The 27,085-nt window shown below is 43.9% G+C and overlaps 1 protein-coding gene and 1 long non-coding RNA gene across 5 annotated transcripts in view; one reads left to right on the plus strand and one right to left on the minus strand.

Annotated features, from left to right (window-relative positions):
- The window catches only part of LOC146854298 (uncharacterized), a 208,390-nt gene extending 186,202 nt beyond the window's left edge, over nt 1-22,188 (plus strand). The window contains exons 4-7 of one of the 4 annotated variants that reach the window (XR_014981204.1): nt 11,131-11,370; nt 11,895-11,934; nt 12,046-12,121; nt 22,066-22,188. This is a non-coding gene — a long non-coding RNA (uncharacterized LOC146854298). The remainder of the gene's footprint in view (nt 1-11,130; nt 11,371-11,894; nt 11,935-12,045; nt 12,122-22,065) is intronic. The other 3 variants (XR_014981207.1, XR_014981206.1, XR_014981205.1) reach the window with 3 other exon arrangements.
- The window catches only part of LRP6 (LDL receptor related protein 6), an 880,431-nt gene continuing 871,968 nt past the window's right edge, over nt 18,623-27,085 (minus strand). The window contains exon 23 of the mRNA XM_085652091.1: nt 18,623-26,206. Coding sequence (XP_085508217.1) covers nt 25,915-26,206 — 292 coding nt within the window. The 3' untranslated portion in view covers nt 18,623-25,914. The remainder of the gene's footprint in view (nt 26,207-27,085) is intronic.

Here is a 27,085-nt window from a genome sequence, read left to right on the forward strand (position 1 = left end):
CTGCCATTTATGGAGGTCGAGCCTCCTAGAGGAAGACTAGAGCGCGTGATGGATCGCTCCTCACACAAGATGGCGGCCACCCTGACAAGGGCGAGGGGCCCGCAAAAAAGCGGTGAAATAGTCCGTTTTTAAGGTGCAAGGTAAGATGACAGCAGTGCGGGTGAGCAAGGACAGAAACTAACCAAAAAAACACGACAGCGGGGATTTTACAAACAGCAATAGCTGTAAACTGTTCAAACACTGCACGCTAATGCGCTAGACTATAGGCAGTTGCACTGAGCTGGTAGGCAAGGCTAAGATTAAAAACAGGGAATAAAATAACACAGAAAACCAAGATACAAAAAGCGGGAGTTCTAAAACAGCAGTAGCTATACACAAATCAGGCGCTGCACGCTAATGCGCTAAGCTGGGATAGGAGCCCTGAAGTTACCTGCCATTTATGGAGGTCGAGCCTCCTAGAGGAAGACTAGAGCGCGTGATGGATCGCTCCTCACACAAGATGGCGGCCACCGTGACAAGGGCGAGGGGCCCGCAAAAAAGCGGTGAAATAGTCCGTTTTTAAGGTGCAAGGTAAGATGACAGCAGTGCGGGTGAGCAAGGACAGAAACTAACCAAAAAAACACAACAGCGGGGATTTTACAAACAGCAATAGCTGTAAACTGTTCAAACACTGCACGCTAATGCGCTAGACTATAGGCAGTTGCACTGAGCTGGTAGGCAAGGCTAAGATTAAAAACAGGGAATAAAATAACACAGAAAACCAAGATACAAAAAGCGGGAGTTCTAAAACAGCAGTAGCTATACACAAATCAGGCGCTGCACGCTAATGCGCTAAGCTGGGATAGGAGCCCTGAAGTTACCTGCCATTTATGGAGGTCGAGCCTCCTAGAGGAAGACTAGAGCGCGTGATGGATCGCTCCTCACACAAGATGGCGGCCACCGTGACAAGGGCGAGGGGCCCGCAAAAAAGCGGTGAAATAGTCCGTTTTTAAGGTGCAAGGTAAGATGACAGCAGTGCGGGTGAGCAAGGACAGAAACTAACCAAAAAAACACAACAGCGGGGATTTTACAAACAGCAATAGCTGTAAACTGTTCAAACACTGCACGCTAATGCGCTAGACTATAGGCAGTTGCACTGAGCTGGTAGGCAAGGCTAAGATTAAAAACAGGGAATAAAATAACACAGAAAACCAAGATACAAAAAGCGGGAGTTCTAAAACAGCAGTAGCTATACACAAATCAGGCACTGCACGCTAATGCGCTAAGCTGGGATAGGAGCCCTGAAGTTACCTGCCATTTATGGAGGTCGAGCCTCCTAGAGGAAGACTAGAGCGCGTGATGGATCGCTCCTCACACAAGATGGCGGCCACCGTGACAAGGGCGAGGGGCCCGCAAAAAAGCGGTGAAATAGTCCGTTTTTAAGGTGCAAGGTAAGATGACAGCAGTGCGGGTGAGCAAGGACAGAAACTAACCAAAAAAACACAACAGCGGGGATTTTACAAACAGCAATAGCTGTAAACTGTTCAAACACTGCACGCTAATGCGCTAGACTATAGGCAGTTGCACTGAGCTGGTAGGCAAGGCTAAGATTAAAAACAGGGAATAAAATAACACAGAAAACCAAGATACAAAAAGCGGGAGTTCTAAAACAGCAGTAGCTATACACAAATCAGGCGCTGCACGCTAATGCGCTAAGCTGGGATAGGAGCCCTGAAGTTACCTGCCATTTATGGAGGTCGAGCCTCCTAGAGGAAGACTAGAGCGCGTGATGGATCGCTCCTCACACAAGATGGCGGCCACCGTGACAAGGGCGAGGGGCCCGCAAAAAAGCGGTGAAATAGTCCGTTTTTAAGGTGCAAGGTAAGATGACAGCAGTGCGGGTGAGCAAGGACAGAAACTAACCAAAAAAACACAACAGCGGGGATTTTACAAACAGCAATAGCTGTAAACTGTTCAAACACTGCACGCTAATGCGCTAGACTATAGGCAGTTGCACTGAGCTGGTAGGCAAGGCTAAGATTAAAAACAGGGAATAAAATAACACAGAAAACCAAGATACAAAAAGCGGGAGTTCTAAAACAGCAGTAGCTATACACAAATCAGGCACTGCACGCTAATGCGCTAAGCTGGGATAGGAGCCCTGAAGTTACCTGCCATTTATGGAGGTCGAGCCTCCTAGAGGAAGACTAGAGCGCGTGATGGATCGCTCCTCACACAAGATGGCGGCCACCGTGACAAGGGCGAGGGGCCCGCAAAAAAGCGGTGAAATAGTCCGTTTTTAAGGTGCAAGGTAAGATGACAGCAGTGCGGGTGAGCAAGGACAGAAACTAACCAAAAAAACACAACAGCGGGGATTTTACAAACAGCAATAGCTGTAAACTGTTCAAACACTGCACGCTAATGCGCTAGACTATAGGCAGTTGCACTGAGCTGGTAGGCAAGGCTAAGATTAAAAACAGGGAATAAAATAACACAGAAAACCAAGATACAAAAAGCGGGAGTTCTAAAACAGCAGTAGCTATACACAAATCAGGCGCTGCACGCTAATGCGCTAAGCTGGGCATATACACTTTCACTACAGTTCAGCCTGAAGCATTATGCTCAGTTTTTCGTTAACTACTGGAAAACAGGTATATAACTGACCTTGGAAAGCTGAAAGCATTAGCAAAGCCCTCTCGCTAAACCTAAAAAAAAAAAAATCATACACCCACAACCAAATGAATAAGACATTTCCAACTGATCATCTGACATGAACAGAGACAATTTTTCACCTGAATGAACTGGCCAACAAACTCACCAGGCAACTATGTTGATTTGTTTGCAAAGGCACCATTAAAACAACCCACCTACAAGGCCATGTTAAGGGCAGACTAGATACTATACAAATGCCAGCAACATTCCATTAAAAACATTGCAACAACTTTTCAAGAGTTTATTTTATGTTTCCTCATACTGGTCCCACGTTTCCCGCTAGCTCTGGAACATCAATGGTTTTAAATTCTGACATGCTGCTGGTTGCCTGAATATGATCAACAGGAAAACAGTTGTCTCACTGGAAGTGTGTTTTATTCCCTACAAAGCTGTTGTGACATTGTGGTCAAAAGCTGAAAGTGATGTTTTTTTATTGAAAGGAAAGTTATTGCAGACAAAATGCTTCAAAATAAGCGAAAAACATGTTTTACATTAAATGCATTAGTTGCTACCAAGTTGTAGGAGTCACAGAAACTGGTTATAGTTTTCAATACGTGGGAGTTCAAGTCAAATAAAGCTTCAAACTATACTGCTGAAATAAGTCTTTGGAGGCAATCCACTCATTCTAACCATAATAATGGGTCATCTGGACATGGGGTATTAGGTGGCTCTGGTACAAAGAACCCAAAGGATGCACTTACAGACACACTACTAGGACACATCTGCAACCAACCACTAGAGAGCAAGCTATTTGTTACATGTGAATTGAAATTACATTTATGAAGTAAATAAAAAGTAAGGATACGTTACTTACCTGTAATCCTAGTTCTCTTCCAGGGGTATAATCCGTCATATGCACTGAATAGTCCCACCCGTGTGCGGGGACCAGAGAGCATATAAAAAAAAATATATATATATATTCACTTAAAAAATCATAGGTTTCACGCATGTTATAGTTAGCTGGACATTTCACTCGTAAAAAACCATTGAAATTCCCCCATTATAGTTAGTTCAGATAACTAGAACTCGCGCGCCCGCAATCCACTGCTCATGACGTCACATATTACATCACTCATGACATGGTCAGTGGCATCACTCATGACATCACTGATGACATCATCCTTGTGATAGAGTGGCGGTCGCGCGAGTTATAGTTATCTGAACTAACTATAACGGGGGAATTTCAATGGTTTTTTACGAGTGAAATGTCCAGCTAACTATAACATGTGTGAAACCTATGGTTTTTTAAGTGAATTTGCAAGGTTTTTTAAATGCTAATTCCTAACTATAACGTGTGTGAAACCTATGGTTTTTTAAGTGAATTTGTAAGGTTTTTTAAATGCTAAGTTATGTATGTTTTATTATATTTTTTATATATATATATATATATATATATTTTTTAAAGGTTTTTCACGGTGCGCGCACCCCGTAATTTTTTGAAAAAAAAATAAAATGTTTTTTTCACCCTTCGGGGGTCCTTCATGGACCCCCTGACAAAGACTAGGGGGTCAGGAACTTTTTACCCTGCCCACTTTTCACGTTCTACACCTTTCTTTTTCACTGTCACACACAAAACACACAAAATGGCGGCCGACACTTCCTGATTTCGACGGATTCGAACGTTGACTGACATGTAACCACCAATCAGAACGCTCGCACACGTTAAGGTGCGCGCACGGTGCCGCCTATAGATATTTATGTACTTTTAACTGCAATTTTCTCAGGAACTACTGAACAGATTGACTCCATATATGCAAAAGGCACATCCCTGACCTGAGGACAACCTCTTTGCCAAATTTCAAGTAATTCTGTTCAGCCGTTCGGGCTGTACCTTTGACTAAAGGTCCTATGGGAAAATGCATGGGGAAAACGCGTTTTGGGACCCCCCTTTTTTCTCAGCCCCAGCTTGACGAATCACCCCGAGACTTTCAGGGTAGGAGCTGAGCGGAGCGCCCCATTAGTTTTGAAAATTTCGCGAGGAATCGTCAACCGGCGCCAAAGTTATTCAAAATAGAATTTTCAGATTTCCTATGGAAACTCGGTCCTAACTATAACTATCTACTGGCGACCGCCAGTAGATAATATATATATATAAATGCATGTGTAAACAAATCTAAGGACTAGTCCTGTGGAAACAGCCATCAATATATATATATTATGCATATATATATCCACACACACATGCAGCCTAAACACCAAATTAGGCTCAAATATGCCAATGTTGCATTGTATTTTTTCATTGAAATAAAACACAAATGCAACATTTCCATAACCAAGAAATGTACTCTTAACTTGTTTGAACACAGCCTATATTTTCAAGGAAAAATGCAAGGAAATAGCAGGTAGGTTAGACCGGAAGGCTGAATATGGAATATGCATCAACAAACTGGTGCTGTGCTTTTAATACCTCCAGGCTCCCATCATGCCCCACAGGTGACAGTTAGGTCAGGTCTTTTTTAACGGTGTGTTACAGTGTAGTGATTATAAGGTGAAGTGCTGTTATAAACATGGTATTAGTCCAGGGAGGCAGGAGGGTTGCTCATGACTGATGAGTATACCCCTAGAAGATAACTAGGATTACAGATAACTTATCCTTCTCTTCCAGGGGATACTCATCAATAGTCATAACCACTGAATAGAGTAGCAAGCCCATCCCTGGAATCCTGCAGACAAATACCAGTATAGCTAGCACACTCTGAACATGTTATCCAAATTCCTCAAGGAAGCTTGCCCAAACTGGGCATCCACCGAGTATCAGAATCTAGGCAGTAATGGCAGGCAAAGGTGTGTACTGATCGCCATGTAGCTGCTTTACATATCTCTTGAATGGGCACATTCCTGAGAAGGGCCGTAGTAGAGGCTTTGCCTCTTGTGGAGTGAGCCTTTGGTCTACCAGGGAGCTGTTAGCTAACTGATCAGATAAAGTGATACAAGACACTATCCATCTGGAGATGGACTGCTTAGAGGAAGGGAGACGAGTATGCATCGGACCATAATTCACAGAGACGATCTGACTTTCTCATGCTCTTAGTTTTATCCAGGTAGAATTTTAAAATAATTTTTAAGTCAAGGGAGAGTAATAGACTGATTAATATGAATACACGATCACCTTAGGCAGGAAACTGGGGTGGGTTCTCAGGACCACTCTGTTAACATGGAAAATGAGAATGCTCTTTAGAACATAGGGACTGAATCTCGCTCACTCTGCAAGCGGAGGTAATTGCCACTAAGAAAGTGGTCTTCCAAGTCAGGTGCTGCAGTGAAGCTTTGTGAATGGGTACGAAGGGTGGACCCATTAATTTGGAAAGGACTACATTAAGTTCCCAGGGAGGGGGAAGGAGATGTAATGGGCGGGGGGGGGGGGGGGGGGGGGAGGTAGGCCTTTATGAACCCTTCCCGGACGTCCATTACTACTGGCATCTGAAAGAAAGACCTGAGTAGGTGACTTTCTATATACTGTAATTGCTGCCAAGTGTACTTTAATAGAAGAAAAATGTAGACCTGATTTGGCCAAGTACAAAAGGTATGGAAGAACAACCTGTTCCTGACCAAGGATGGGATTATGTCCATTGGCTGTACACCACATATAGAAGAGCTTCCATTTGAAAGCGTATGATTTCCTCGTAGGTCTCCTTGCTTCATTCAGGATATGCATACAGTCTGGCGAGAGGCCTAGATGTCCATATTGGAGGAACTCAGGAGCCATGCCATCAATCTCAGTGATGAAAGGCTGGGATGGAACACCTTCCCTCCGAACTTTGTTAACAAATCCAGATGGCATGGTAACCTCATGTGTGGTTTCTTTGAAAGAGGAAGAAGGTCCAGATACCACCACTGGCGAGGCCACTCTGGCGTGATCAAGATCATATCGGTCCTGGATCTTTAGAGTTTGATGATCACCAGTGGTGTGAGAGGGATTGGTGGTAAGGCATAATGTCTCTGACCAATCGATCAAAAGTGCATTCCCTCTGGAGCTTGGTTGAGGGTACCTGATGCGAAGGCGAGGCATTTTGCGTTTGTTACATCTTCAAACAGATTGATGTCTGGATAACCCCATCTTTCAAAAAGGTTGTGTGCTACCTCGTCTTTTAGAATCTAGTTGTGTGCTTCAACGAAGTTGCGACTTAGTGCGTCTGGTTGATGTTGAGAGTAAATGGGAGGTGAATTGCCAATATGGTCAGTTTCCCTGCCAGAAGCCAAAAATCGTTTGAGCCTCATGAGAGAGGCCTATATCTGGTCCCTCCCTGTTTGTTCAGGTAGTGCATATTTGTGGTATTGTCCGTCTGAACCAAAATGGAGCGTGTTTCTATGGAGGGAAAGAACGCTTTGAGCTCTTGGTTCCAACATATTGATGTGGTATGTTTTTCTCCTTTTTTGACCACATCCCTGAATCTGAAGAGGGCTCATGTGGGCTCCAAATCAATGGAGGGATGCATCTGTGACTTGTGTTTGTTTGGGGGTGTTCCTGGTGGAATGGGACTCCTTTCAACAGATGACTCTGCATCAACCATCTCAGGGAGTGTTTGACTGTGCGAGGAAGAGTTATGGTGTCCTTCAAGCGGTTGGAGACTCACTGATCCTCTAATACCTGCTGCAACGGTTTCGTCTGCAGTCTGGCATTGGGAATGATGAATATGCAGGATGCCATCAAGCCCAGCAGAGAGGAAATCCGTCTGGCCGAGTGCATAGGAGAGTGCGACATTTGTGGATGATTGAGGATAGCCTCACCCCCAAAGGACACACGATTGCGGAGTCTAGAGTTGTGCCTAAATAGTGGATTCTTGGAGTTGGATTGAGAATGGACTTCTTGTAGTTGACGCACATACCCAACTGATTAAGAACTTGAATGCAGGATTATAGGTGTTCTTGCAGAGGACTAGGAGACGCACTCTTGAGCAGCCAGTTGTCTAGATATGGATAGATGACATTTTCTTGCTTTCGCAGGAAAGCTGCTACCATTGCCATGCATTTTGAAAAAGTGCGTGGGCTGATTTGAGTCCGAAAGGGAGGACTTTGCACTGGAAATGCTCTGACGCGACCTTGAACCACAGAAATGTCTGGTACTTTTGGGAAATTGGGATATGAAAGTAAGCGTCCTGAAGGTCTATGGAGCACATCCAGTTTCCTTGATGTATTTGAGGAACAATTAGGTGTAGTGCCAACATCCTGAATCTTTCTTTGACGACAAACTTGTTTAAAAGTCTGAGATCGAGTATAGGCCTGTACTCCTTGGTTGGGCCTTTCTTTGGAATCCAGAAGCAACAGGAATAAATCTCCTGTCGGTGTTGGAGCCAGGGAACTTTTTCAATGGCCTGCTTTTGTAACAGGATGTATATCTCTGCCCAAAGAAGCTTTTGCTGATGTACTGAGGATCTCAGAGGCGGTATTGCCAGTGGAGAGGACTTGAATCTGATTGAGTACCCATTCCGCACAATATCGAGCACCCAACTGTCCTTTGTGATTTTGTGCCACTCGTCCAAATGAAACATGATATGTCTCCCCCCACCGGAGTGGGTAATAGAGCTGGGGGAAGCAAGCTCTCACTGTTTTAGCAGCTGTTTAGCAGAGAGTGTTGTTTGTCTGGAACTTGTCCAGGTCAGCATTGATGATAGTGGGATATGGATTGGTGGTGTTGCGATGACCAGTGAGGGGTTTGAACCCTCTGTAGGTATTGGCGGTGGTCATAAGAACGGTACATTTTGCCAGACCTACCGTCTTCAGAGTGTCAAGCTCGGACTTCATTCTGGGCATATCATCTGCAAGAGTTCCGATAAGTGAAGTTCCGTTGAAGGGCAAATTCAGAATCCTATGTTGGGCCTCAGGTTTTTGGCCAGTGAGTCTCAGCCAGGAGGATCGCCTAGCACAGATGCCATGCGAATAGCCATGAGCCGCCAGATCGGATGCATCGCCTGCTGCACTTATGACCTGGTTCACTACGAGACCTCCTTGCTCTAGGATCTCCTGGAAATCCTGCCGGTCCTCTTTTGGCAGGTTGTCAATGAACCTTGAAAGGGAGTCCCACAGTGATCGGTCACATCTTCCCAGGAGTGCAGAGGCACTAGCGGCCTTCATAGAAGAGGCCGAGGTGCTACACACTTTCTTCCCAATAGAGTCCACGGTCTTTCTTAGGTGGGACCGAGAAGGAGCACGCCCCTGCGTTCGCTTTCTTGGCTGCTGAAACTATGACAGAGTCCGGTGGAGGGTCAGACCTCAGGAACAGTGGATCCTGGTACAGGGCTCTACTTCTTGATTGTGTGTGGTGGCGCTGCTCCTATTGACGCAGAGTAAGAAAGGTATGAAGAGCCAGTTCCAGCAGACCAGGTACCAAGGGAAGTAGAGGTCAAGTGGATGACACGTGATGGAGGGTTTCAAAGATGACTGATGCCGAAGGGGTCCTAGACGGCCTCTCAAAGTTCCGTTTTGCAGCTCCCCTACATAGGACCTCGTTGAATGTAATGATGTCCACCGGTGACCCTCTGGCAGGAGGAGTGGCACACAAAGTCAGGAAATATTCTTTCACCGAGGATCTGGATGTGTTTGTAGACCACGATGGAGACCTGTGTCTACGCTCCCGAGGACTTAAAGAATGGGAGTGTCGGGATCTAGTCAGAGAGCGTCTGAGTGGTGTCCGAGATAGATGTCTCTTTCAAGCTGGAGATTGCTGCCTTGTAGATCCCAGAGGAGACCTTGTGGGTGGTGTTGGTGGACACACTCTTTTACCAGATGTTCGAGAGGAGGAATATCTTTGCGAGTAGACTGATCCTGGACTGCGCCTTGGCCCACTCTTTCACACTCCTCTGCCATCTCGGGGAGAGGTTGATCGGAGGCGTGTGGTGTTCTCGAACTGGGGATCCTTCTGGCGTGATCTGCACAATTCTCAGTCTCTGAGAAGATGATGCACTCCTCGACGTCGTCCATATCGACGTCGGTTCCTGAGACTCCACTACTTGAATTTCCCTAGACGTCGAAGGATCTCTCAACGTCTGTACAGGTGACCGAGCCAATCTGTCTCTTTTGCGGCTAGGACAGAAGCCTCGACGTCGATCACATGACTCGCCGTCGGTGGCATGTCAGACATTGGTGGTGTCTTTGACATCGGTGAGGCCTTTAACCTCTGTGGTGTCCTCGACGTCTGTGGTGTTTGACAACAGCGGAGACCTCAACGGTGACCGTCCATATCGGTGCTGTTGGTATGACTGACGTTGAGCGTCTGTGTTCCCCCGGAGGTGAACTGGACCTGGACTGTCAACGAGGAACAGTCGACGTCGGTCGGTGAGTGGTTGACACTAAGTCTAGACTTAGACTTGCTTGTCTTTGACAGGCCTGGCGTTTTTCTTTCGACGTCCACCTGTTGACGTGGAAGCCGATGGTGAGCATAGAGGTATATTCGAGGCTGAACCCTCCGTTGATGAAGAAGCAGACTGTCTTTTTTTCCCCAACTTTTTAAATGCTCACACAGTACTTGAGAGGAGAGCTCTTTAGAAGGCTGTTTGTTACCTTCAAGGCCCCTTCTGTAACTTTTTCCTCTCTCCTGCATGGCATGCAACTTGATCCTTTCCCTGTCTCGAAGGGTCCTTCTGGAGAACTGCTGGCAGTAATAACACTTGTCTGTTCTGTGTGAGGATGGTAAGCACACAATACAGAACAAATGTGCGTCGGATTTAGCCATTTTCTTCCCACATGAAGTACACTTGTTGAACAGGGCTGGCATTTCTGACGAAAAACATATCAGGAAAGTCAGAAAAAAATTATAGGAGTACAGGCTGTACTAAAAGACGTTGAGTGAAGCCAAAATATTCAACTTCAAAATATCAATTAATGACAAAGCCAATAACTGACTAGCTCAATGCTCCAGGATCCTCATAGAAGGAGCCGGAAAAAAGAACTAACCTAACTGTCACCTGTTGGGCATGATGGGAGCCTGGAGGTCCTGGGGGTCTTAAAGACACGGCAATAGTTTATTTTATGTGAATTGTATAGGCATCCTTCTGGGCTAATCTGCCTGCTATTTCCTTGAAAATAAAGGCTGTATTCAAACAAGTTAAGAGTACATTTCTCTATGTTATGGAAATGTTGCATTCATTTGTTTTATTTTTAATGAAAAATATAATGCAATATTGGCATATTTGAGCCTAATTTGGTGTTTAGGCTGCATATATCTCATGGTCCTCACAGGCGACTATTACAGTCAGGACATCCACAGTACCCCGAACTCTCCGTCCCAAATGTTCACAAAAGATGCGTGGTAAAATTCATCATACTTCTAATGCTATAGTAAAATATTGGTGGCATTGTCCTTGTATCTTGAAAGACTAATCATGCATGCACTAATTGGGACTTTTCGTGCGTCAGTTGTGTCTAGTCTTTGAATACATTTTGTGTTCTGATGTCATTCCTGTGCTGATTTCCTATTCTGGTAGTCTTCTTGCTACCTTTCAGCCACTCGCTCCTGGGGCGTTTATTTCACCGCTCTCTGCGATGCATCACGAAGCACCGGCAGGAGCAAATGTGTTGCGAGGCGGCAGATCGTTCTCCCACCTCGCCGCCGAGACCTGGAACGCCCTCCCCACCCACCTACGACAGACCCAAGACCTGCTGACCTTCAGAGGACTGCTCTAGACCTGGCTTTTCGAGCAGTAGCAGCATTCCCCACCCCCCAGCGCCTTGAGACCCTCACGGGTAAGTAGTGCGCTTTACAAATGTTATGATTGATTGAGTGTCTCTAGACTAAAAATAGAAGCCACGCCCTTGCTTGCGTGCTCTTTATTCCATCGTCTGCCATGACTGAAGCTCTTCGGCTCCGCTTGTGGTGAGCGTGCGTCTTCCAAGGCCAGTCTTCTGGAATTTCGTAAAGCTGACAGCGGGGCAATTCGAGAGGAATCTCTTTCATTGGCAGCACTCGAGGAAAACAAACATGTTTTCAGGATCAAGAGTTTAAGGACATTATCTAGAGATTTTTGGTACAAATCTCGGGCGGTAAGAGCGCGCTTCAGCGCGGAGACAGTTTTTACTTTAATGTTCCTATAACATAATTTTTGGAAATACTTTCTTTTAAAAAGGTTTTGTGCTAGGCTGGTCCTGCGCATCACAAGAAGGTTATTTATTAATGACTGTGCAATTACAAAGCGTAAAAGTATCACAAGAGACTGCATTATTATTCCTTCGCATTGGCTAATTTCATGATGGCATTTCGTTCTCTTTAGTTTTCCCCAGAAGGCTGAGTCACTCACAGTATTAAGCCTGGTAGGTCTTCCCAAGAAATGAATAATACAAATTGTTTTGTTAAGAAAAGTATAGTGTTTATTGATAACAAGATTGTATATTACAAAGTCTATTATGTATTATTTTCCTCAGGGGAGAAACTAGCTATCAACAAATTGCTACTACCGTATAATCCAAAACCTATATCTTCACTGCAAAGGAGGTTCAGGTAAATCTCTAAGTAGTTATTTAATAGTAGAATAATTCCATAGTGCTATTTACCTGGAAAGTTAATCTGTGGTTTTTGCCTTTAGGTCTCCCTCCCTGCAGTTCCCTACCCAACACCCTTTCCCTCACCTGGCCACTTTAATAGTCTGCATTATCATAATATTCAGACTTGAAGCTTCCTGGAGGTGGAACATTCTGGCAACAAAGTGATCCTGAAAAATCAAGCAATCGACAATATATATGTGTCTATATGCATAATATATATATTTATGTAGGTTTCCACAGGACTAGTCCTTAGATTTGGTTAAAAAAAAATATATATATATATATATATACATATATATATATACACATATATATATATATATATATACATATACATACACACACACTTTTGTATATGCTCTGGGGTGCCAGAACATGGGCAGGACTATTCAGTGCTTATGACTATTGAGGAGTATCCGCTGGCTGAGAAGGAATATGCTACTTACCAGTATGCATCTGTTCTTGGCATGTAGAGCTGCAGAGTTGTACACTTAGCATAGATCGCCATCTGGTGTTGGGCCCGGATGTTTGCAGTTTGTTTTTCTTCTTGGACAGTCTTTAGAAGTCACGAGTTTGGTGACTCCTCCTTCGGTCCGTACTGCGCATGGGCTTCGGCTCCATCCTCAGATTGTTTTTCGCCAACAGGGAAATGATGGAGCTTGGTAATCACAGTGAGAAACCCATGTGTGTAGTATCTAAATAAGATGTACTGGAACGGATACAGGTAGCCGGGGAGGCGGGTGGGCGTGTACAACTCTGCAGCTCTACATGCCAAGAACAGATGCATACTGGTAAGTAGCATATTCCGTTCGAGGCATATGAGCTGCAGATTGTACACTTAGCATAGATTATATAGCAGTACCCAACCCTAGCGGCGACCACCGGTATCCGCTGCAGTGGTTTGAAATAGTGTCTTTAGTACAGCCTGGCCCACTCTAGCTTGCTGCTTGGAATGCACATCTACACAGTAATGTTTTGTGAAGGTGTGCGGTGTAGACCATGTGGCTGCTTTGCAGATGTCATCTAAGGGTATATTCCCTAGAAAGGCCATAGAAGCCCCTAACTTTCTTGTAGAATGGGCTTTAGGCGGAACAGATAATGTTCTTTTAGCCTTTTGGTAGCAAATCTGTATGCATTTTACAATCCACCTAGCTATCCCTGATTTAGAAATAGGGTTGTCTTTATGTGGTGGAGAGAAGGAAACGAACAATTGTTTAGTCTTCCTGAAGGGTTGCGTTCTTTGTATGTAGTATAGCAACGCCCTTTTCACATCAAGTGTGTGTAAGGCCCTTTCCGCAACAGATTGGGGTTGCGAAAAGAAGACAGGTAATTCCACTGATTGATTGAGATGGAAGGGGGAAATGACTTTGGGCAGAAACTTCGGATTTGTGCGAAGTATGACCTTGCTGTGATGCATTTGTATGTAGGGTTCCTGTATGGTGAACGCTTGTATTTCACCAACCCTTCTAAGGGAAGCGATAGCTACAAGGAAAGCTGTTTTCCAGGTGAGAAACTGTAGCTCACATTTGTGCATTGGTTCGAAGGGCGGATCCATTAGTCGTGTGAGAACTAAATTTAGATTCCATACAGGGGAAGGTGGTGCCCTGGGAGGAATTACTCGTTTAAGGCCTTCCATGAAGGCTTTAATAGCGGGCACTCTGAAGAGTGATAAATGCTGTCTGTTTTGTAGATAAGCAGCGATCGCTGCTAGGTGTAGGCGTATGGATGAATATGCCAGGTTACACCTGTGAAGATGGAGCAGATAGCATATGATGTGCTGTATGGATGCATCTAGAGGGTTGATTGTATTATTACGGCAGTAAATTACAAATCTTTTCCACTTTGCGGCATAGCATGCTCTAGTGGTAGGACGTCTGGCTTCCATGATGATGTTCATGCAATCAGGGGGAAGGTTAAGGTATCCGAATTCTAAGATCTCAGGAGCCAGATCGCCAGGTTGAGCTGAGCTGGGTCCGGGTGCCTGATTTCTCCATGGTTCTGGGTTAGGAGGCATGGGGATAGGTGCAGTTTTTGATGTGGCACCACTGATAGTTGTAGTAGCGTGGTGTACCACGGCTGCCTGGCCCACGTGGGAGCTACCAGAATGAGTGTGAGGGAGTGCTGTTGTAGCTTCCTGACCACTAATGGAATTAGTGGGAGAGGTGGAAAGGCGTATGCAAATCTGCCTGACCAGTTCATCCATATCGCATTGCCCTTGGACAATGGGTGTGGGTATCTGGCGGCGAAGCTTGGGCATTTTTTGTTTTCGTGGGTGGCGAAGAGGTCTAACGGAGGATGCCCCCACTGTTGGAAGAATGGGTGAAGAACTTGTGGATGCAGTTCCCATTCGTGTAGTTGTTGCGTTTGTCTGCTGAGCAGATCTGCCATGGTGTTTTGTACGCCTGGAACGTGCTGTGCCAGGAGAAAGATGTTTTGGGGAATTGCCCATCTCCATATGCTCTGGGCTAAGCGGGAGAGCTGGGGAGAGTGTGTCCCCCCCTGTTTTTGTATATAATACATCGCAGTCATGTTGTCTGTGCGAATGAGGACTGCTTTGCCCGAAATCTGTTTTTGGAAAGATTTTAGGGCTAGAAAGATCGCCAAGAGCTCCAGATGGTTGATGTGGAGCGATTTTTGCTGTGGCGTCCATAGACCTTGCATGGTGAGGTGTAGGAGGTGCGCCCCCCAGCCGGAGAGAGATGCGTCCGCTGTTAGAATCACCTGAGGAACCGGGTCCAGGAACGGCCGCCCTTTGGAAAGGTTTGTGGTGTTCCACCACTGCAGAGAGTGATGTGTGCGGCCGTCCACCAACACCAGATCCGTCAGCTGACCCTGGGCCTGGTTCCACTGTTGTGCTAGGCACTCTTGAAGTGGACGCATGTGGAGTCTTGCATGGGGCACTATGAAGATGCAAGACGCCATCATTCCTATGAGCTTCATAAACACTCTTGCTGGAAGAGAGTGTTGAGGAAGGAATGTTTTGCGTAAGGCTTGAATGCTTGTGATTCTCGCTGAGTTTGGATAGGCAATACCCTTGGAGGTGTCTATAGTGGCCCCGAGATATTGCTTTGTGTGAGATGGTATGAGGTGGGACTTTTGGTAGTTCACCGTGAAGCCTAGCTGGTGGAGCAGTTGGATGGTGCTGTTTGTATGTTGCACACATTGGTGGTAGGACGCGGCTTTTATCAGCCAGTCGTCTAGGTAAGGGAAGACGTGAATATGTTGACGTCTGAGGTGTGCTGCTACTACTGCTAGGCATTTGGTAAACACCCGTGGTGCGGTGGTGACCCCGAAGGGGAGAACCGTGAATTGGTAATGTTGCCCGTCCACCACGAACCTGAGGTATTTCCTGTGAGAGGGGTGTATTGGAATGTGAAAGTATGCGTCTTTCAGATCCAAGGTTGTGAGAAAGTCTCCCTGGCAGAGGAGTGGGAGGACTTGTTGTAGGGTGACCATGTGAAAATGGTCTGAATGTATGTAGGCATTTAGAGGCCGGAGGTCGAGAATGGGTCTGAGGGTCCCGTCTTTCTTTGGTATTAAGAAATATAGGGAGTAGACCCCTAGATTTTGTTGATTGACGGGGACCTGCTCTATAGCGTGTTTTTGGAGGAGTGAGAGTACCTCTTGTTTGAGCAGTGTGGAATGTTCTTGAGACATTGGACGGTGCCTTGGTGGGATATTGGGTGGGGTAGATGTTAGTTCGAGGCAGTACCCTGACCAAATGATTTGGGTCACCCATTTGTCCGATGTTATGGACTCCCGTGTGTGGATAAAGTCTTGTAGTCTGCCCCCGACCGGAGTGGGATGGTCTGGGGGGAGCGGAGGGGAGTCATTGTGCGGGTGGGGTGGCAGAACGGGTGTTGTTGGTTTTGCCCCTGCCCTTATTGTTGTTGCCTCTGTAACCACCCCTTTGATTGCCCTTTGAAAAGGTATTTTGAGGAGGGGACTTGTAGGAGGTAGAGGCGTTATCGGTGGAGGAGCCTCTGCCTGTGCCACGAAAGGACGAGCGTCGAAAGGAACGTTTAGAGGCTTGTGTTTGGAGTGCCCCCATAGACTTTGCTGTGTCTGTGTCCTTTTTCATCTTTTCCAGCGCTTCGTCTACCTTTGGCCCAAAGAGAGTTTGTTGGTCAAAGGGGTGATTGAGTATGGACGCCTGGACTTCAGGCTTGAACCCTGAGATCCTGAGCCAGGCATGGCGACGAAGCAGGACACTTGTATTTATGGCTCTAGAAGCAGTGTCGGCTGCATCGAGGGCACACTTAATGGAGGTGTTTGTAATTAGTTTACCCTCCTGTATCAGGTCATGAGCTTTGCGCTTGTGTTTTTCTGGAAGGTGCTGCATAAGAGCCTCTAGTTCGTCATAGTGTGCTCTGTCATATCGCGCAAGCAGTGCTTGTGTGTTTGCAATGCGCCATATGTTTGCAGCTTGGGAGGCGGTGCGTTTACCAGACGCGTCCAGAAGTTTAGATTCCTTGTCTGGCGGTGGGGCTTCTCCTGAGGATTGGGAGTTAGCCCGCTTTCTAGCTGTGGAGACAACTAGGGAATCTAGGGGAGCAGGGCCCTTAATGTATGCAGGGTCTGTGGGTGCCGCTTTGTACTTCTTCTCTATTCTAGGGTTGAGTACTCTGGCCCTGACAGGGTCTTTGAACACCTCTGTAGCGTGCTTGGTGACACCCTTAAGCATGGGTAAAATAGAAGTGGATTTGTCTTGTATGTCAAATGTGTCCAGTAGGAAGTCTTCTTCCACTGGTTCACTGTGCATGTCCACCCCATGGTAGTGTGCTGCTCTCTGCACTAAATGATGAAACCCTAAGGAGTTCTCTGGAGGAGACTGCCTGGATGGGTATAGGTCGTCCTGAGGTATATCTGGTATATCAGGGTTATTGTAATCCTCCCATGGGTCTGGGGTCCCTGGTGGAGTGGGATCCATTGGGACGTCCGCCGGGTAATTGTCCGGGTCCCCATCATCCGGATCTGGGGATGGGGCCGGATCGTAGTGAGGTGGAGGTGGCGGAGACCTGGGAGGGGGAGGGGGTGGAGGAGGTAGGGGAGGCGGTAGTGGGGAGGGCACTCTGAGGGGAGAAGTAGCAGAGTCCTTCCTTTTGGGTGGTGGAGGAGGAGCCGGAGTATCAAGGCGTCTTTTCTTGATAATTAAAGTCAATAGTCCAGTCTTTGGATCTTTGGACAGAGTCTTTTGTAGAGGGTCTGGTGTAAACAGAGCCAGTGGCGTCGAATCGTCCGTCGGCACCGGTGATTTCGGAGCCGAGGACTTCGATGGTTTGTGTGCGCCATGCTTTTTTGGGGCCTCCTGTTTTTTCGGCGTCGAAGGAGTTTTCAGCGTCGGAGCGTCGGTGCCGACAGATTTATGTTTGTGTTTGGTCGGCACCGAGAGTCCAGGCTTCGGCACCGGTGGCTTCGGAGTCGAGCTGGATATTGCTTTCTTCGGTGCCGGATGCTGTTTTTCGGCACCGGGCGTCGGCTGGCTCGATCCCGAGCTGCCGTGAGACTTTGGATGCTTCGACACCGAGCCGAAAGGTGGGGTGATCGAAGCTTTGGTCTTGGTTTTGCCCAGGCCGGCAGGCGAGGGAGTAACCTGAGTCTCTTTGGTTTTGGGCGCGGGGGTGGGAGGGGGCACAGTACTCACGGCCCGCTGCGCCGGTGTGATGTCCTCCACGTCGGAGTCGTCGGCTTCGGAAGCGCTGACGACGTCTTCTTCCTGCTCGGTGTGTGTTTGCCCCGAAGCTTCGGCGCCGTCTCCGAAGATGTCCGGTGGAGCTGCAGACGATGAGTGCGCCATGGTGCGTCGAGCTTTTCGATCCCGGATGGTTTTCTTCGATCGAAAAGACTTACAGGCGGGGCAGTCTCTAGCCTCGTGTTCTGGAGAGAGGCAAAGATTACACACCTGATGGAGGTCGGTGTGGGGAAATTTAGACCCACATTTTGGGCACTTTTTGAACGGAGTCCTTTCCATCGGCCGGGACCGGAGTCGAGGAGGGCCCGAAGGCCGGTGCCGATGTATGGGATGGAGAAAAGTGCCGCTTCGAGAGATGAAGATGATGATGAAGAAACTCGAAGATACAAGGATTTTCCGTCGAGGCTGGAACCGTAGAAGTTCGAAGCCGGAGCACGAAGTATCACATCCGAGCCCGATGGCGGAAAAAAACAATCTGAGGATGGAGCCGAAGCCCATGCGCAGTACGGACCGAAGGAGGAGTCACCAAACTCGTGACTTCCAAAGACTGTCCAAGAAGAAAAACAAACTGCAAACATCCGGGCCCAACACCAGATGGCGATCTATGCTAAGTGTACAATCTGCAGCTCATATGCCTCGAACACATGGTTTTAAAAGAACATTTTCAGTGATGCAAGAACATTATACTTCAATAGGACAGAACTGGTACATAGTTTGAACACCCTCATGACAATCCTAATTGAATAACAGAAATTAACAAAGTAGTGTTTTGAAATTGGTTTTATTATAAAAATCAACATTTGTTACAATTCCACTTACAGTAGTAATGAACAGGTTTTGTACAATGGGATTTATACACAGGTTAAAATAAAGTATTTATTTTACAGAAAAAGAAGTGGCAATAGCGCTAGAGGGCTAGTGGCTACGGCTGACCAAATGTTGGCCATTTGATAGAAACATCCTTGCAAAGTAACATTGTACAAAGGCGGATGTGAACGATTAACACCAATTTTTTAGACAACGACAACAATGATAAAGCTTTAAAAATATATATATGTATCAAAACAATGCTAGAAAGAAGCACCAGATCCTTCATTTGCAAATGAGGCAGGCCGAGCTCTGGCTGCTCTGGTGCCTTTCTTGGAGATGTCCAAGCATAATTGTGCAAGAACCATCCAAGTCATACTGGCTGATGCACATGTTACTGCTCCACTGCAGCACACAATCACATAAACATGTGACATGTAAACTGCTCACCTATAGCTACATAGTGGTAATGAATACCCATGGCAGAATGATCATCTTTGTGCTATTAATAAATGAGAAGTGGTTAATTGTAGACAACCCCTCACCCTCATAGGCTGCCAGAGATGTAATTGCTTGTAATATTGTTACTGCTACTGAAAATGTTAACAATCAATGCATTGTTTTTGTTCTGATGCTGCAGCACTTGCAAGAGTGAACAGTGATTATCTAATGTTGTATGTCAATAAATGTCCAGATATTGGTTTTAACATATGCTACAGAGAATCCTTCAGGAATTAACTAAATGATTAATACGGGAGAACATGTTAATGCTCAGTAACGTATATGTAGCCTTTTAGCCATGAAATGAAGTCCACGGACTCATCCTTATCTGCAAATTGTCAGAAAATAAAATGCTGTGAATGAACCAGTAAACTTTAAATGTAAAAAATAGTAGTAGGAGTGTCCCTTCCTATGCACATGTACAACTCTCTAATGGGTTGTCTTTGTTAAATCAACAAGAATATGAACATTTCTTTAGTTATTAAGAGCATGACACTTCTATCCTACCAGTTTTTAGACTAAAACACAGTACACTCCACAGACCTACCAGACAGGTTCAACTCTCAAAGAGTAGGGTCAAAGAAATTTTGGGTCAACTGTGAGACATGTGTCAGAAATTCTATACCTGGTCAGGGACAAAAGGTCAGAGTGTAAAAATTGGCTTTCGCAAGAAAGGAGCTAGAACCCCTGACATCATCAAATAAAAAGAGATTAAAAATAAGTTCACCACCTGAAGAGTAAGAAAACGGTCTACATTTGGTTCTAATGCACATCCTGGGTGCACAATGAGCACCAGTTAAGTTGCTCCTTTCAACAGACAAGCTGGTTAAGGACGAACATGCTGAAGATCTAATGAACAATTGCTGTATTACGCTTACCTAATAAACATGTCTGCACCACACTTTACAAAGCAGTCTGCAAAAAGGGGATATTGGCTAAACTCCATGGCCAACCAAACTGAATTAAATGGATTTTAATGGTGTGGTTGGTTAAAGTCAAAACAACCTTTCCTAACAATAGGCTTCACAAACCTACAAGGCAGGAACCCAATGTTCAGCAGAAGGCTGTGATATGTTGATTGATGGGGCCAGATCAATTGAGTTATAACCAACTAAGTAATTTTAAGCACAGCATAGACTCGGTTAGTAAAGGTAAATGGAGTCACATGAATGAAATAAGAAATCTGCTTTAGGAAACTTGGATTAAGAATTTGAATGCAATCTTAGAGTTGCCAATATTTAAAATGTCAAATCATCCTTTCCTCCAAAACAGAAGTCACTGCTTTTGAGAGACTCTGCATGGCACATGCCACTGCTTTGGAGAGTCATTGCTTGCCACAGTCACCAGTATGAGGACAAATCAATTGTGATTTTGGGTTCAGGAAAGGGGCATTTCAAAAACCTCTCATATGTGGCTTCAAATCAGCATTCAATAGGATACAGCTAATTAATGTAGGAGAAAGCAACTCTTATCCTGGTCTCTTCTAGGATAAGAGTTGCCCTCAATGAGGGCACATGGAAGTATGTGAACAAATAAGGCCATACAATTTAGAAACCTTTAAACAACTGTATAGCTGGGACAGCATTGATATGAAATTGTACCATGATTGGCAGGGCTACTGAGAGGCAATAGATCTAGACTGATGTCCAAGAACGTTCACAACCTGATCACATCTAATAGTAGAAAAGGACAGTGGCCGATTAAAGGAAGCTCTGGCGATGAAATCTTTCTTCTGGACTGGAAATTACTGGGATTAGGTCCTGACCAATCTCCACATAACAGTGGCCATCAATCCTAGACACCAAGTACATTGCTTCAAGCCCACAGTCAAAATATTGGGCGAACACATAGCTCAAGCCTGTGCCCCGAAGCAAAATTTCAGTTTGATGGAATAACTCTCTCAAAACTTTATAGAGTCTGGATTTAAGTAAAAAGATACACATCACACTTTTCAGTCAAAAATCTACTTTATAACAATCTTAGGTTGGTCATTGCCTACCCCTACTAGAACAGAAAACAGAACACGTGCCATGGGTTACCTTTTCAAACTGATGAGAATGAGACTTGCTTGCAGGAAGTTATAGATATGCTTGATTGAATGAGGGACAGAAAATTGTGAACAGTGTCTAGAAGCTCTTCAGACTTCGTTGAAGGAGAGTTATTATAAGGATCTGCAGAATTATCATTTTCTTTCTGTGCAGGCAATGTTGTACACTAAGGAATCTGTATGGTTTCGTTGAGTATGGTCAGCAATCATTAAGACTAATACCTGTGACTGAAAATCTCTAACACATGATTTAGGCGCATGTCTAGCCATAATGGCAAGAAATGGCTGTGAGAAAGAAGTTAAGGTGAGCCCTACAGCTATTTTTTTAAAGATGAGACCAGTGTTGCAAGCCATTATACCTTCAACTGTATAAACTGAATTACTCAGATGTCAATATAGCCATGCGATTCTGGTTGAGGTACACAATCCTCCAGAGGTATGAGACGCCTATCTGGCATAACTACTCTATGCATTAAAGAATGTTAAGCTACATCTAGACAAATATGCAGGATCTAACAAATAACAGTTTTAAAAAAAGGAAATTAAGGTTTGCTAGACAACAGCTAAATGGCTCACAAGGCTGTTCACATGTTTCCATGGGAAAGCACTAGCTCAAAAGAGTCACCAAGGTATAGAGAGATGAATTGTAACAAAATAGTTTCTAAAGTGAGAAATAATTAAGGGTTGCATAGGATGATACAGCTAAAGGAAAGGTAACCTACGCTACATGTCATAGTGCTCTCCAGTCAAATGAGAGAACTGGATGAGTAAAGCATATAAGAGATATGCCAGTTAGTAGCTGTGACCAGGTATGGCAAAAGGAGTAATTTCATTTTTAACCCTTACCTTGAAGGTTTCACATGAACTGGGGATCGGAAGAAGTTGGACTAAAGGTACTCAAAGTATTTTTGTGAAGAGTTTGGAAGACTGAGATTGATCAAAACGTTACGGACTGACCCAACCAATGAATGACAAGATTCAGTGAATAAACATTGGTATCTGTATAGAAGAGCAGACCATGCTCTCATCTATTATCATTTTCTTAAATATATATTGTCACTTACTATATTTCTAAGCAGCAACCACTGGTTCTTCAGCCATTCAAGTATCGCCTCAATTTGACAGAGCGTCAACATTTAGAACGTCAGAATGAGTACACATTTCACAGCAAATTCTGCATTTCTTCATTGCTGAAAGGAGTTTTTCAGGGGGTGTTCAATATATTGGTATGTAACTACTCAAACAAGTCAGCCAATAAACTAAATGCATGGTTGCCACAGACATACTACAAAACATAAGATCTGAACATCTTTGTAAACAGTACAGAGCTAGCAATACACTGCAAGCAAAATATTCTAATAAACTAATGGGACAAACTGTAAGTAACTAAATTTGGTTGCAACTGCATGCCCTTTTGGCCTATTTACAAAGAATGCAAACACAAAAGGATCTGAAGAGCATATTCTAAAAAACGAAAATTGGTTTGGAGATTAGTCTGCTACTGTGAAAATACTATTTTGTCATTATCTTGCTGGTCAGAAATAAATTTGCAATCAGATCTGCAACGGCATGATCCATTTTATCAAGATATGGAGGAGTGGGGCATTTTGTAAACATCAAATATTACTCTAAAGAGTAATTTCTGAGCAAATGTGCATCTTTTCTCAATTTTAATGTGGTCACTTTTCAAATACGCTACTACCCTATTTATCCATATTCAAAGTGCAGAAAAGTGCACTAGGAAATACATTGCAACCTACTGTCACATCTCAAGGATAAAGTAACAGTTGCAGAGGCCTTTTCCGCAGTCTTAACTATAATTTCACAATCCTTCAAGGCATGCTGTTTAACTATGGAGATTACAAATTCTCTTATGCTCATCCGCAAATCAGACAATAAGTTAGAGAATATGAATTTATTGTGAAACATGCAGAACTACTGGATACAACTAAAATGCTCAAGACTGAACCAATACAGGAAGCAACGCTAGAACTTTCAACACTTCCTGTCATGACTAGAAAGTCAAATACTTTCTGCTTCCTGGTCAAGTTCAGAACCACTAGCAAATTTGTACGCAATATCCCTTAGTTACCATATGAAATTTTCTTTCAAGGTAGAAATGGTAGGTGATCGAATCTTCACAGCAGTCAATGACAAATATTAAATTAATTTAGTCAATGACAAATATTAAATTAATTTTGCTATTAGTTATTAAATTGGTTGGCTCACAGCCCTAAATCCTAAGATTCTCCACACACTAGTGAGACTCAATTGAAATAAGTGGCACAGTTTCTCCTTTTCAACTCAAAGACCATTTTTTACTTGAAGATGTGATTTTTCTCTTGTGTATCAAATACAAGTGAAGGTTTAATTTTTCCAGACATTAATTTTGATAACTCCAGTTTCAAAGTGATTTGACCAAGCTTCCTGCCTGCTCTTTTAAAACAATATAACAATAATGGACATACAAAAACGCACCTATTAGAGGACACTGACAATACAATTGGACTCTCTTTCAAGCAATTTTAAAAGAGTAAACATGAATGTCTCAATGCAGAAATGAGATGAACTAGCAGTTTCCTTAAGAGGCTTGTTTAACTCGATAGATGTCAATGGAGCAAAGGAAAAAAGTGATTTCAATTGCTTCCAAAAGATTGTCTGGGGAACAGTTTTCTCGGTAAGAGGGGAAGTAACATATAACATGATTTGTATACTTTGACAATAAAATATACACAATGTACTGAGAAGATACACGGTTCATTTAGTGTCGATACAAGTTTACATTTACAATTTATAAATAGGTTATCAACAATACATGTGGTACGAACAAGTAAGAACGTTTTGAAAGCATATGCTATTTCTTTTTTTTCTTTCTTTTTTTTAAACGCTGAAGGTATTCTAACTTCCATAGGGCTAAATTGGTTAAAATGACCCTCAAAATGTATCACTTGGATTTAGGATTCAAATGAATCTTACAAGCTGCACTTCTCATGAGCATATTCAGAAAGTTCAGATTTTACAGCCCAGAAACAAATGATTAATCATTCTATTCACTGCTCAAAAAAGAATCCAGGCACTCCAGGGGTAGGGGTGTCTTCATCAGGATTGTCGCTTCAGTTCATAGCAAAATAGTCAGCAACCTTCCCTCTGTACCTTTGGAGGCAGTTTACTTATGCATTTTAACCATTACCAAAATATATCCATAAAGGTTTGATGTCCTACGAAGAGTCTTTTCCAAATCCGCAGTAACACATGCATTTCCCGGACGAAACTTGATTGTTCCAATATACATTTAGCAGCTATGGCAACAGACAATAGCACTCCATTGGTCAGTCCTTTTAGTGCTCGGAGGTGCGCCTCCAAACAGTACTCAGCTGCAACACATACTGCCGCCATACGAAGCAGAACACAATTTAGAAAAAAGGCGAGGAGAGCACACAGTTCACAAGTTCAATAAATTCAGCCATAAGACCGTCGTCCAATAAAGAATCTTTTATTCTACATATTAAATGAGGAATAACTATCTTATTTTTCATGTCCTAATGGTACAAATAGCCATTTTCTTTATGGAATGAAGAATAAAAGATTGTTTTATCTCATTTGATATGAAGAATACAAGAGGATTCTTAATTGGATGACAGCCCTATGGCTGAAATCATTGAAGTTGTGAATTGTGTGCACTGCTCTCCTAGGATCTAAACTGTAAACTTGACTGTTACGTTCGTTGTACTCATGTAGCACAATAACTCCTAAAGCATAATGTCTCTTTCCCAAATTCTTCAAATAAAAGGTTACAAACATATAGAGCTGATGCAGGCTGTTGCCATTTCAGTCTGGATATCATTAGTTTTGTTCATTTTTTTGGTATTGAATTCCATGTCTGGCTGTCCTGGTCCTTCTATTTCTTATGTAGTTGGTCACGTCGCTGGATTAAGGCACAATTTGTGTCTCAGTATGCAAAAATAAACACTTTGTACAAATCAATTGGTTTTATACAAAAACATGTGTATGGCACAAGCAACAGGTGCTGTTATGAAAATATATAAATACCCTTTTCTTCTGTACAAATATATTCAGAGAATTGAGCAACCCCATCCCTCCCCCCACCCACCCTCATTAAAGCTCAACTTGCAAACATCTCCTTTAGCTATTTGCTCTATTTTCTTCATCCAAATGCAGTTTGACTCAGATCGTTAAAATGTATGCAGTAAAAACTGCATACCCAAATAAGATACAACTTTACAGTTGAGGGCGTTACGATGCAAGAAAACAACCACAGTGCAATTTAATGTGCAACACATGGATTCTAATTTTGGGCCATGTAGTTTAGTAGCACAGTTATATTCTATTAATGGCCACCCTGAGCTACTACTATCATGTACTATTTACAGAAGAAATTTAAGCATAGTAAAGATCAGTATATGGGGTATTACTCCAACTAGATATTTGAAGAACTTAAAATCATACCGTTTTCTGGAGAGAGCAGAATCGCTTTAGTGAATGAAGAATGATACAGTGAATCTGTGGTCAATGTGAATGCACAACTGCACAGGGTGAAGAAAAAGAGTATATTAAAGGGCTGTATGCGATCTCTGAGAACTATACATGGCATGGTCAGCTCCGATATTTAAGTACCTCCCTCGTCCCTTCATAAACAATTTATATTTACAGGTGTGTACAGAAGCAGGATAAGAGGAGGGGCTCACGAAGAGTCTGTACAGGGTGAGGGTGGGGGCGGGTACAAGTGGTGAGCATAGCTGCGCTCTGTGTAGGGTGACGGAGGGCAGCTTTCATAGTTCTCTTCGGCAGAAAGGTACTGGCTCCTTGGAGTGGGTGGGGGTGGCACTGGTTCGGAGTCATAGTTCAGGTCGCTGGTATAGCCTTTGGCCCCTGCCATAGTGACTCGTCGACTTGGGGTGTAGTCACTGTCACAAACATCAGTGCTGCAAGGCGTCGTGGGAGGAGCAAAATGCCTGTAGCTGTATGGTCTGTAACTGTAAAAGAGCCCAAAGGTGACATTAGCTTTATAAAACGCAAGTGAAATATTAACAAAAAGAACAACATTTTTATATGACTGGTATACCCAAAGCAGAAATCAGCTATCCTAAATTAAAAATGTTCAGTTTGATTAAAAATATCTACAACACGTTTCCATGTATCCAGGAGCAGCTAAGTACTGATAAGGGGGGACAAAATTTCAGGGTTATTGAAACCAAGTTACGTTTTTAGTGTCACAATACGTCAAATGTAAAGAGTATTACAGATGAAGAAAGATGTCCAGGAAAAGCAATAAACACATAACAATCCAGGTTTTTAAAAGGTTATTTCAGATGTTCAAAAACTACATGAAACAATGTGAAAAGTACATCACTTAACGTGATTAACCCCTGCAGGTAGGGAGAGGTACAGCTTATCATCTTTACACAGACTAAAAGTCAATATTATAAACTGAGCTTGGAGACAAATTACGTAGCATGGTTTACAGGCTGGGAACTGAAGTTAAGCAAAAGGGCCCCAAGTACCAGATATGGTAACAAAGATACACTACAGCAATAGACAGCCTTAAGGCAGTTAGCTGGCAGTACCTCTTATAAATAACTACATGGTGATAACCAACAACTAGGACAATAACATTAAATAGGCGTGGCTAGTATAGTTGAACCGGTCACCAAAATTATTTCAGCCTATTGGTTGGGGGAAGTGTGGGATAGTAAGTCTGAAGTTGTTCATTAAAACAGACTAAATCGAATAACCGTTTTAAGGTGGGGACTAGGTTTGCTCCGAAAGTTGGAGGACACTTCTCTTGGCCAGCAATAGGGCTATAGAGATACAGCAAAGCACATTCCGCAGTGTGTGAAAGGTACACCCTAAGA

This window comes from Triturus cristatus, chromosome 4_1 (assembly GCF_964204655.1).
Source record: "Triturus cristatus chromosome 4_1, aTriCri1.1, whole genome shotgun sequence".
Lineage (NCBI taxonomy): Eukaryota > Metazoa > Chordata > Amphibia > Caudata > Salamandridae > Triturus > Triturus cristatus.